Below are 12,479 nucleotides of genomic sequence, written 5' to 3' on the forward strand. Positions count from 1 at the left end.
CCGAGGACGCGGACTGTGCCTGCGAGGTTCTTTCCTCCGCAGCGACGGCGACGCACATTCTGGGGCAATCCCGTCCCACGGCTGCGAAAGCGGAGCCGTGCCTGGTACTCGGTGTGGCCTGAGGACCTATTTTACCCATAGCAGAGTAAAGGGAAGGGCTGGATTTGCTGTTCTTGGAAATTACGGTTCGTTAGACGCTCGGCCGGTCATTTCAGTAGGGTCACGCTTCCGAGGTCCGTTCCAGGTATAATTTGATGTCATCTTTGTACAAGGGTTTGGGGAGTTAGGTCATGTATCTTTACCATATGAAGCCTTTTCAGAGGTGTCTTAATATTCATGCAGATGGGGAAATACTGGGTTAATTGTTAAAGAGTGCCAAAAAAAAGGGCTAGCAAGAAATCTACAATATAAAGACAATTTTATTGCCGATAAGCTCTTAAAACTCATTTTTTTTTCCTGTTTCAGTAGGACCTTATTCTTCCTGATGAAAATCCGGTCATAGCATCTCTCATTAAAAATAAAATTATTTTGAAATAAATAAATATATAAAATAAATATCATATACATTTTATAAATAGTTTTGTCCTTATGCACAGTATCCATGCTTACATCTGAATAATGTTCCTCACCCCACTCCCACCCCAACAGCAGGAAAAACCCCACGCATCAGGACCAGTCCATGTAGCATCATCCATGTAGCAAACTCCCGGGCTGCTTAAGCATGGTACCATTCGAAAGGCTTTTTCTTAGCACGTAACCATCCCGAGCTTAGCAGCAGCATCTGCAGCAGTTCCGTGGTCTTTTGTTTTCTTTCCTTGTCTTCGTTTTTAGTTTTGGTTTTTTTCCCCCCTGGTGATCAGGTTTGCTCGCCTGCTTGTTCCTTTAAGCAACCATAACATTGAATATTTGACCTCTCTTGTAGCAACCGGGTAAAGAAAGTGAATGAAAACGAAAGATTATATGTAGGGTTCCCTCCCTTTCCCTACCCCCACCCCCATAAATAACCCAGGTTCGATATACGCTTGAAACAAGGAGGAACAGCAGTGTCTGAATTCAATGTAAGTGCTTTCCTACGTCATCTATGCTTACAGGAATGATGGAATGACTATTAATATAGTGCTCTGGGAAAAAGCTTGGGAGCCCTAGTATGTACACTGATGGGGCAGCTGCAGGAAACATCACCTGTAGTGGAAGAGGTCTCTGTACATCGCAGGTATTTTGGCAGGGTCCACAGGCCTGGGTAAAAAATGAGTGAATTTCTGATGTCTCTTAGTCCTGTACCCCTCTCGGGGGGAGCCGTCCTTGTTCAGAGCCACGTAGTAATGCCTCTCCGAGTCGGGATGCTTGTAGAGGGTCGAGGCGTACGTGTTGTACCAATTCTCTTCAAACTGCTCTCGGAAAACGCACTCCCGTGTGAGCTTCTTCTGCGTTGGGGCAGAGGCAGGAGGGGAAGAAAAAGACATTTGTGTCAAAAATTTAACAACAACAAAAAAAAAGTCTTTTCCTCCTTCCTTCACTTTATTTTCCTAGAATTTTCTCAGCTACCTTCTCCTGGCTCCCCTGAGGACAGGGACTGTGCCGCTGGGGACATTTCCCCTGGGTGAAAGCTGGAAATGGCACAAGCCGTACAAGCCAGGACCCAAAGACCTCTGAAGTTGGAGGAGGAAGGAGACAAAAAGAGGAGGAAAAGGTGGGTGTGCATTTTGCAAAGATGCCCCGTAAAAAAAAAAAATAGAACAGGGCCATAGCAAAACTCTAAACCTGGCAGCCAGGTCTCTGCAATCGGGGTGTGAGTTTGGAGCTTTCCAGGGCGGCCGTGCTGCCGGGCAGGACCGCGTCCTGTGCAGAGGTCTGCCCACCCACAGCCATGTCCCCCCCAATCCACAGGTACCGCAGACACCCCAAAAACGCTCTCCTAAGCAAGAGGCAACCCCGGGAGAAGAAGCGGGCAGCGGATCTGAAGGGTTTAAACAAGAGCGAGCACCGCTTTGAAAGTTCAAGGCACATAAGAGTATACAGTGCAACGCGAATGAAAGCATTCCTCAGGCCTTTCATCTTCTGAAGCGCCAGATAGCTGTGATGTGAGGCCATAACAAGACCCGGGGAGGTCTGGACGGGGAGCAGCGCTCCAGGGATGTCTAACCCCGGGGAAGATTTACGGCGGCGATAGGTGATGTGATGAGCGTGTGCCAGCCCACGGCCGGTGCATCCCGCGATGGGCCAGGGGGGGACGGATGGCACCGGTGTCACCGTGGCCGCGACCAGCCTTTCCCTCCAACCCTTACGGCCGGGGGCTGTCGGCAGCGGCCGTTCGATGATGGCTTTTTGGTTCGTGCCCAGTCGCTCCTTCCCTCTCCCTCCCATCTCCCCCATGCCAGCTAGCGGGACGAGCCCAGCCGCAGCGAGGAGCGGGGATGTCCCCCTGCCCCGCGAGGTCGTGGGTGGCTTTGCCAGCGCCATCGTGCTGCGTCGCAGAGGGACCCACCGTCCCATCCCATTCCACGGCCAGCGGGATTGCCGGGGGGAACACGTGGGAGTCCTTTCAGATGAAAGGCAGCCTGTAAATGTAGGACGCTATAGTATTACAAACACTGTACCTACACTGCAAACTATTCGGGTAGGGAATGTGTCTTATCTATGGCACACAGAGTGCTAAGTAGATGTTATTGCTTGCAGTAGATGTTTTGTAATACGATCCAGGAGCTCACCTGCACTCAGAACCTGTTTTGAATGTTTTGCTGCTAATTAAATAAACCCTGAGGTGAGTTGTGAGCCCTCCAAAAGCCTATGCCACAGCCCTTGCCACCTGAGACCTGGGGAACCAGGGGTTTCTCTTCCCAGATCCGTCAATAAATACAAACATATTTTTTTTTCTTCCCGTAGGAAGCCATCTACTCACAGATATGTTGGAAACTGCTGACCAGCTGAACTCGTGCGCTGCTGCTTTGCCCCAGTTTACCTGCTCTTCACTGGCCTGTTTGGAGGTACAGTGTTTGTGTAAAATGTTTGGAGAGTCTGGGGTGACTCTGCAAGGTGCAATTTATTTCTTTCCAAGCCCTGGGATGTCCCCACTGAGCCCGACACCGTATGGGCAGTGTGCAAGGTGCTGCCTGCGACTTTCGCTGCTCTAAGTATTAGTTGTGTTTCTGGAACGGATGGAAAGCTTAACAGAAACGTTGGCACAAGGTTAAGAGGGACAGGCAGAAAAGCTGTCGGTCCTGAGGGGACTCCACATGTCGCTGTGGGGATGGCTGGCTCTGGCTAGATAAACACACAGATCAGGCAAAATTGGCACAGAGGGAAATAGTAAACTTGCTGAAAATTTAAAAATACCGCTGTACTGTCATCTCCTAAAATACCATTGTAATGCTAATGCTGTTGTTAGGCGCTGTTTTATGGACCTTTAATTAAGAATACTGTAGTGGCTTTCGATTTCGAAAAGCCATCATTGTACAACCCATGTATCCCAGGTTTTAAAACTCCAGAGTTATTTGGGGACCTGGCTCGTGACTTCTGCACAGTTTGGATCAACGGTTTGACAGCGTCCCTGCAGCATCCGGTCAGTGTATTGTCTGGTGTACAAGATGCAACGACAGAGAGAAAACTTCCATGATTACGTCTTCGGGTCAATTCTGTTTCCAGATGAAGTGTTGTAAAATGTTATCCTATTTTTGCTTCTGTGTCGTAACATGAACACAGGCCCTAGAATTTAATTAACCCATCATGAAACTGTTGACTCATAATCAGAGCTGCAGGGTTTGAAAGCACAGAAGGGAATATGCAGGCTTGTGTCATCCTCTTCAGCAGGCACAAGCAAAAGCTGCGACTCCAGGAGCTGCTGAGCAGCCTCGGGGTTTGACAGGAGAGGTGCTGCTGCACGGGTGTAGGCTCCAGCCCTGCTTTCTGAAGTGCGCTTTAAGATTTTTTGTGTTTTATGGAATCCTGGTAATTTTACCTTTTATCTATCTTGCACATTTGTAATTTAACTGCTATCTCTGCATTTAACTTTTGTTTAGGGTAGATGTTACTACAGAAATGATGTGGAAAAAGAACAGTTATCAGTGCATGCTTGTATTTGATTTTCTCATATAAACATTAGTAACTGCATCTTAAATAGTGAAAGGCTCTGTGGCAGTCTCAGATGGGAATGGCAGAAGAAAAGATGATGGAAACTCATGGTTTACTGTTACTGTTTGCTAAGCAAAGGTTTTCTGAAGGCTTCTCTATATGCAGAGTATACGAGTTTAAATTTCTACACTATGAGAGTGATCTGATTTGGTTAGAGGAAGTATGTGCCTTCTGCTTTGATTTAAAACTGGTTTATTTTATTTCATTTTAAATTTACTGTGATCCATCCTTAAAAATCAGTATCCTCACATAGGGCAGTGCTGTGATCTAGAAAGAAGCATTTAAAAAAATCACACACAGGTGATGGGTTGAGTTAAAGGCAGTGGGGCATCTGAAGAAAAAGCAGCAGTGAAGTGCAGCAGCTACAGATAAGGAAACTTAAAAATGGTTTTCTAGAATGCAATTAATTTTTCAAAATGGAAATGATTCTTCTAGCTAACTAGAAATTACTGTTTTATATTGAGTTAAATAATTAGGAATTGAGTTTAATTAACCTGTAGGAAGCACCTCTGCCTGGTTGTTAAGGCCTGACGTTTTGACTGCAAGTCTTAACACTTAATTAAATAGAAAGAAGCAGAGGAGAGCTCAGCTCTCTTCAGGTTGATGGAGACTTTACTTGTGATGCCAAAACTCTTCACAGCACCCTTTCCTCACAGCCCCTGCCAAGCTTTGCAGAAGCGTTTGCTCTGTGCGCGGGTGTTTCATCCAGCAAAACCCTGACGTATGCTCTCTTTTTGGGGCTGGGTCATCAGAAAAGCAGCAAGGTGGACCTGAGCTGGTCCCCGCTGCGGCAGTGCAACCCACGAGCCACAGCTCTAAGGGCATGGCCCAAACCAAGGGAGCAAACAACAAACTCACAAGCTGCCACTAGAAACCTGAGCCTGGACTGGAAATGGGTATCTTCTGCTTTCTCTGTCCTACAGCAGCAAAGGATGAAGCAGAATCTGCTATAGGCGTTGTTAGGAAGAGTTCATAGGAATTCAGGAGTTTGTGTGGAGTGAAAAACTAACAAGGAGTTTACACTTGGTTTTTGGCAAAACGTGGAAAATTTTAGTCTGAAAAGGGCACTTCTAGAAAATTATAAGCAACCCCCCTAAAATCCTAAAAGGAGTTGTAGAGAATGTTATAATAAAACAACACTCAGTCAACAACTTCAGCTTCGTTAGATAGGTGCAGATCCTGATCATGTGAAGAATAAAACTGATGTTTTACTCAGGCAATGAAAACACACCAGCAGCCCCTAATTTTATGCTAAATTTCCCTTCTGCCTTTAGTTGACCGTTGCCACACCATTTCTGAAAGGCAAAAGCTCGATAAGCCCCCCCAGCTCCCCAGGCACTGCCCCAAGCAGTGTCCAGGGGCTGGGCACCACCATGGGCTCTCACCACACGGGTGCATCCTCCCTCCGCAACCCTATTTCATACATATCATTTATGTTATAACAACAGTGGCATCACAGGTAGTAGAATGGAGGTACGTGGCAGCTCGAGGACTTCGGCAGCCTGCGACAGACACAGCTCGTGACACCGACGAGGTCCTGCAGCCTGTATTGCTGCATATGCTATACAGTGTTGTAATCAGCACAAAACCTTAAACTTACCGACCCATACAGCTCGCCTCTCTCATTCATGCCGAGGTAGAGTCCTGAGTCCACCCCACGGATGCTCACCAGCCCCACTGCCAGGCTAATAAACTCCAAAATCCCTAGAACAGAAAAGAAATCCAAATCATACAGAGAATAAAACCAACACCAGGCTCCAGTGACAAACGCGAACCAGCCTTTCCCAACCTTTGCAGAGCTTCCTACAGACCCCGTTTTCCTCATTTATAATGACACAGTTCTTAAATCTGTAGTCCCATATGTGTGCAATCTTCTGATTTCCACTCTAGGCTTCTCCCCGGCATTGCAAATTTGACTTGCCCAAGAGGAATTACCTTTGCTAATGAGAAAAGGTTTGCTAGGTTTTCTTGGTTTGGTTTTTGGTTTTGTTTTTTTTTTTCTAATTATCACCGAGAAGACAGCTGTAGAAACTTGTGCCTGGCCCACTAGAAATTTCAGAAGGCTGTTACCATGCTGGGTTTTATTCTTCACGAAAAGGAGAGTGATTTTTGTCACCATGGGGCTTCTGCTTTGAGATGATAGTCCCACATGTTTTAAAGTGATGAGTCCAATAAAAATAAGTGAAAAGCACTAGAAGAGATGTCTGTGAGGCCCATCTTCATCCTGGCACTCCAGTGGGGTACTTGCCACCCCCAAATGTATATACAAGCTGCAGGGATAAAATCCAACTTCAAATATACGCAGGTATATACGCCATCCCCAGCCCTGCAAGAGCAACTGTTTTACCCGTGGGCTTCAGCCTATGACGATGGTGTCAGATACTTTAAATAATGAGGGGCAGGCTCATTTCCTCTGGCAAAGAAATTAGCGGGGTCTGCCGCGCTGCTTGCTGCACCCTCGCTGCCGAAAAGGGGGACAGCAGCTGTTTTGATGGAGGAAAGACCTGTAATAGGAGAACCCTTGGTGAAGCACTTAAAAACAAACAGCCGCCAAGCAGGTGTGTTTTTAACTGGTCTGAACAATGCCAACATGACAAGTGGTGGAGACCTTCAAACTTCACAGGAAAACCTCCTGAAGGCATTAGTGGGACTGTGTTAAGACTCTGGATATAACACGCTCCCTAGCTAGAGTCTTCACCCGTGTCCAGTGCTGAGTTAATTAGCTGGGAGGTAGCAGCAGAGGAAGGAAGAGGGTTTTCACCATCCCATCTAATGACTGGACAAGACGTCTCCATTGACAGGAGGACAAAGTTGCTCTAACCTTTAGCGTGGCTCCAGGTCTCTTAATATAGCTCCCAAAATGTCCAGTCCTGAGCAATTGCTGCTCTGATCAGGTTACCTCCCAGACCGCCTCTTAAAATTATGCCTTGAGTCTAAAATCACCGCGTGACGAGCGGCCACCTGAGCCAGCTGACTTCAGCAGCAGTCACAGCTCCCGGTCATCCCTCAGCTTGGGGTATATGTTTTCTGCTCAGCCGGGTGCGGATGCGATAACTCTCAGACGGTAACTGCATCACTGCCTAAATATAGGACAGACCAGATGGCGATGGACACCTCTGTCCCCCTTTACTCAACGCAGACTCATCAGTCAGATGCTGGTGGCTATAACTGGGTGCAAGCATTAGTCTTCCTACCTTCTACCAGACTTTTTGTCTTCCTTTTGCCCTGCCTGCTCTGGGGCTTGTGCATCAAATCCAGCCCGCCCTGCAGCCAGCAGGTGGTGGGGGCAGGGGGAGATGAAATATGGACTTGGGAGCAGCAATTCCTTGAGACAGACAGGGAAGCAAATGACAGAAAACATGCTTTATGGACCAGTGCAGATATTTTCCAGGCTGAAATATGCCCAGCTACGCACCCCAGCCTGCGGATACATATTGCCTTCAGAAACACCAGGAGCAGGCAGCGCAGGCAGGAAAGGCAGCCTTCCCAAGCCAGGCAGGCAAACCAGGACCCTGGTAGTTATTGTGGTTTCTTATCTGAAAAGCAGCACGAACGGGAAGGGAAGAGGCGCGGGATGAAGGGTGCTCTTCTGCCTCCGCTACCCACCAGTTCTGACACGTGAAGGGAGTTACTGAACTGCTGTGTGCTTCTGTTTTCCCATCTGCAGGACAGAAACGATGACAGCCGCTGTTTGAAAAGGAGGGAGTGAAGGAAGATTGACAACAACTAGAGAGAGTGTAAAAAGTAATACAGGGGGAAAGGAATACAGGGATACCCAGAAACAGGAGAGACTTTCCCAGGCTTGAGACAAGCAGACATTCAAGTGAAAAATATTTGGTAACTGGTCAGCAGTAGATCAGCCTTCCTATAGGTACAAACACAGTCCTCAGCACCAACACTTTTATTTATTTGTCTTCTGTCACCCCTGGGAAGCAGGAAAACGCTGCCAGTCCCATTTAGAAACCGAGGAATGTCTGAGGCAGGGAAACTGAGGGTTTTCTTAAGTATACCCACAAACGCACTCTGCATGTGGCACATGAACCCAGGTCTCCAAAGACCTGGTAAGGAGTAACCCAGGAGCAGCGTTAGCATCTTTCCTCTCTGAGCAGGTGGGTGAGACATTCATCTGGTGCAGATTGGGTAAATACTTGCTGGTTTTCTTCCAGGTACGCCCATGACAATCTCTGTTGACAACGTCCCGTGCAATATTCCCCTTTTCTGATCTTTGAGTGGCACTTAAAGACGTGCACAGAAGACAACTATGTTGAAACAGCATTAAGAATGTAACTTAAACCCACAAAAGTCAGGAGACAGAGTGAAGGCTGAAAAAATGTGGGCGGATATCCATCCTGTCCTTAACTCACTCCAATTGCTAGACAAAATTGCAGCTTCGTACATCTGATCTCCAGCAGCACAGGGAGTGGCCACTGGGGCCAGCTCAAGAATTTTCCTTCCAATTGTAGCGGTGTGCTTTTGTGGTAGAGCATGGGGTTTTGGTTTTTTTTTTTTCCCTTTCCTTTCTCTTTTTTCTTTCCCCCAGGACTTGCCTCTTTATTCTTGCTTTGATTATTCATTCTGTTTGTTCCTTGAGCCTTTCTAGATAATATTTGGAGAGATTTGATTAAGACTCCAACTGGATTCATTTACCACCAAAGCACTGAATAATCTCCCGAGCTTTGCCATGGCAGGACCCACACGCTCTCGCCTTACTATAAACCATCCCTCAAAGAACAATTCAGCTCCTTGCACCTGTCTCTTCTTACATGACTATATTCAGGAGCAGGGGTACAGAAACATCAGATGTTGTATTAATGGCTACAAACCTAAAGCTTCGGCTAAAAACCTCAACAACTGTTCAGCAACAGGTGCACTATGGTCTGAATATCAAAATCTACAGCAAAACTTTCTCTGGAGGTTTGTTTCATCAGCTTCTCTAGGAGACTGTGTTACAGATCCATTAGCAGGTTCATACCCAAGAAGAACTTCATTTGCTGCCTTTATTAGTCTGCAGTACAAACTCAAGGCGTTTTTCTCTCCTCGCAGTTAAGAGTAGCGCCGTTGGTGTCACTTGTTTAATGCTGCTGTAAAACAGATATGAGGTGGAATAGGAGCAATTCCTCCTGGCAGGGATTTTCCTGGCGAATTTATCTGGGTTTCATCCTGAGAAGGATTCTCATAGGGGTGCTAATGTCAGTCCAAACCCCCTCCAGATTTTGACCATCCTTTATTTCTTTGTACAGGAAGGTTCTTAGCAGATACAGTGAGAACAGATACATCTTTGAAAATGCTTTATTCTTTCTGGGTTGACTTAGGTGGAGCTGCCAGTTCAGAGAGCAACATTGGGCACTCTTCTAGTGTGAGAATGAGCTTTCTTCCAACGATCCTGGAGGGCTTCACCAAATTTTGTGTTAAGCCTCCTCTAGGAAAAATAAGCTGCGCCCCATTGTTCTTGCATGAATCTGTATTTTTACAAGTATAAAATATCACGTTCCAGAAGACAGGTGTGATTTAGGAATGCTCCAGTCCTCAACAGATGAAAGGGAATAGTTAACTGTGATTGCTCAGGCAGTGTGGGTAGACGATGCTGCTACCTCCCCTGTGTCCTACGGTCACATCCCCTGAATGCCGTGGTACAAAAGAATCCCTCCCTTTAACCCTCACCATTAGCACCTTGGTACTTTGTTCAGCATCACCAGGGCTTTGGCTCTTTATTTTTCTCTCTGGAAGACTCAGACGTCTTCCACATCTGGTAGCTTTTGGGATGGCTGCGCATGGGAGGGTACAGATACTGTCCATCTTTTCCTGAAGCCCTTCCAGTATTAAGAGATAGGGATGCAAAGTCCAGTTCTACCCTACATCCCATCTGCAGCTGGATCTGTGCCTCTGCTGCGGTGTCGCAGCCATCCACTGAGCACATTAATTATCTGCTCATGATATCAGGGAGCACCTTCCAGCCATGTGGGCTTGATGCACCAAACCACCATACTGGATTTCTAAGTATTTCCCCAGATGCCCCTAGATTTAAGGCAGCTTTAAACTGCTACTCTGAAACCCTCATCTAGCTCTGTATGTAGTTCCCCAGAATCGCTCAGGCTGCCTATTTCTGTAATAAGTTACTGCTTTCTGACTGCTGCATGCAAAATTTAGGAATGCATTGATACATGACATCCTAATACGAACCATACCAGTAACATTGGAATTTAAATATTCATGGCTACTGAATGCAGATGGTGAATACTGTGTGCCAATACGTTATTGCTTTGAGTCTCTGCTGAAGCGAGGTTTAGTCCAACTTTATCTGAACGCGAGGATTCCAGTCTAATCCTTTGGGGCTTTGTCTTGCAATTACAACAAATAACTATTTATTTTACACTGCCTCTGGGAAAACCCCGAAGCAGAGAACTATAATATTTTATATCTGAAGTCTGGTCTAGTTTACGTAGCTGGATGCTGACTGCTAAAACACTTAGGGAATGCCAATGTTTCAATTTATTGAATGCACTGTGTGACTTACGCTTAAGTGTGCAAAATTCATGCAAAGTTTTAGCCCGTTTAACACATTTTTCCAAAGTTTGTTTGGAAATACACTTATTTTACTCAGTCTTTATTAAAGAACGGAACTGAGACAAATGCTGCCATTTGAAACTGGCTGTTTACTTGTATAAAGATAAGTAAAAAGATCTGATAGAAACACTACGTGGCAGATTGAACTAAAACCAAACAGATGCGATGGGTTTGCTTTCAGTTTCTTTCAACGTGGAAAGCCATCACGTATCGCAGCATGAGAGGTTCAAAGATGTGCATCTTTTGGGAGGTAATTAAAGAACGCTTGCCCCATGAGCCTATTAGTACCTGACTCTGACCCGCGGGTTACGACTTTCTTGTTGATTTAGGCAGGGACATGCTATGCACACACCTGGTGTTTATGGAAAGCACGGTACGGAGATAAGCTTCCCCAAGCGTTCCAAAAACCTGCCTTACACTGCTAACAATAGCAGCAGCAGCAGCGTTCCTGAAGTATCAGAAAGGACCGGTTGCAAACAAGCAAAGGCAAAAAAAAGAATTCCTTTCACCGAGGAGTTAAACCACTTGGAAAACTATAAAAAGTCTTGCAAGCACTGCTTGCAACCTGTTGACAACATAGCTGAGATCACTGGCATGGGACTTGTTGATAGCTTACACAGACACCTGCACTAGATGCTGAAGTAGCGGGAATTTTTCTTAGCTGTGCTCAAACTTACTGTACTTCTTCGCCTGTGGCTTGGGATGCATTTTTTGAAGATTACATATAGTCTCATTAGAGATCCCTGCTCTTGTGCGACACTGATACAGGCGCTGCAGACTTCCAGCTGTATCCCAGGCGGCAAGGTAAATCCACGGTGCTCTGCCTATTGTTCCATCTTCTCCTTTCTTTCTGAGGTCCCCTAAGCGTTTTTCCCCCTTCAGCTTCCCCTTTCAATTCCAACAACCTCCCCAAACCGAGCTTCTGACACCCATCCAGCCAACCGATCCCTGCCCGCTTTGAGGAGACGCTCTTGTAATGAAATTCATGCAAGTAAAAGAAATCAGCTCACAAGTATCCGCGGAGGCCAAAAAAAAGGAGGGGAAAAAAAAAAAAAAAAAAAAAGAAAGAACCCACCAAAAAAGCTAGGAATTTCTTTTTCCAGCGTGCTCTCTCCTTTCTTTTGCCTCGCTCACCGCTAACTTCAGAGGCACAACTAGAGCTGGTCACCCACACGCACACCCACTTTATATATATATATATATTAATTGACTTTTTTTTCGCCCCCCCCCCGGCCAGGGCACGTTTTTGTGCACCTGCAGAGGGGCTGCGCGCCGGGAGAGTAGGAAATTGGAAATAAAAACTCCCGCATTGCTGGGGAGTGAGCGCATTTATTTAGAAGCCTAATTATATCCGTCCCGGGATGACTGATATTAGCGGGGTAATGCGTTCTGGACGCGGGGCACCTGCTCCCGGGGCCCCCCGGCCCCCCCCGACCCCTCTCCCCAGCGCCCCTTACCGAAGCGGCTGTGGTCCTGCCGGGTGCCCTGCACCGTGCCGTTGGGGAAGATCTCCAGGTGGAAGCCGGTGCGGCAGTAGAGCTGCCGCCGCCGCAGGATGCCCTTGAGGTGAGCGAAGTCGGTGGGGGAACCCCGCTGCAACCGCCCCTCGATCTGCCCCAGGCGCTCGTTGAGGAAGCCGGGCGAGTCGGCGAGGGGCAGCCCGCCGCCCAACGCGGGGGGGAAGCCGTGCAGGTCGGGGTCCAGGGCGCCCAGGAAGCCGCCCACCTCGGCCATGGGCCCGGCGCGGAGGAGCGGAGCGGCCCCTCGGAGCGCAGCCGCCCCTCAGA

The 12,479-nt window shown here is 47.2% G+C and overlaps 1 protein-coding gene across 1 annotated transcript; it reads right to left on the bottom strand.

The window, feature by feature from the left end:
• Nucleotides 1-637: 637 nt before the first annotated feature.
• On the bottom strand, nt 638-12,426 carry FGF16 (fibroblast growth factor 16). The gene is made up of 3 exons (XM_010569050.1): nt 12,150-12,426; nt 5,729-5,832; nt 638-1,424 (listed from the first exon to the last, which is right to left on the bottom strand). Exons 1-3 carry the CDS (start codon nt 12,424-12,426, stop codon nt 1,179-1,181), a joined length of 627 nt encoding a protein of 208 aa, XP_010567352.1. The 3' UTR covers nt 638-1,178.
• Nucleotides 12,427-12,479: the final 53 nt, after the last annotated feature.

This window comes from Haliaeetus leucocephalus, unplaced genomic scaffold (assembly GCF_000737465.1).
Source record: "Haliaeetus leucocephalus isolate CR32 unplaced genomic scaffold, Haliaeetus_leucocephalus-4.0 Scaffold262, whole genome shotgun sequence".
Taxonomy (NCBI): domain Eukaryota; kingdom Metazoa; phylum Chordata; class Aves; order Accipitriformes; family Accipitridae; genus Haliaeetus; species Haliaeetus leucocephalus.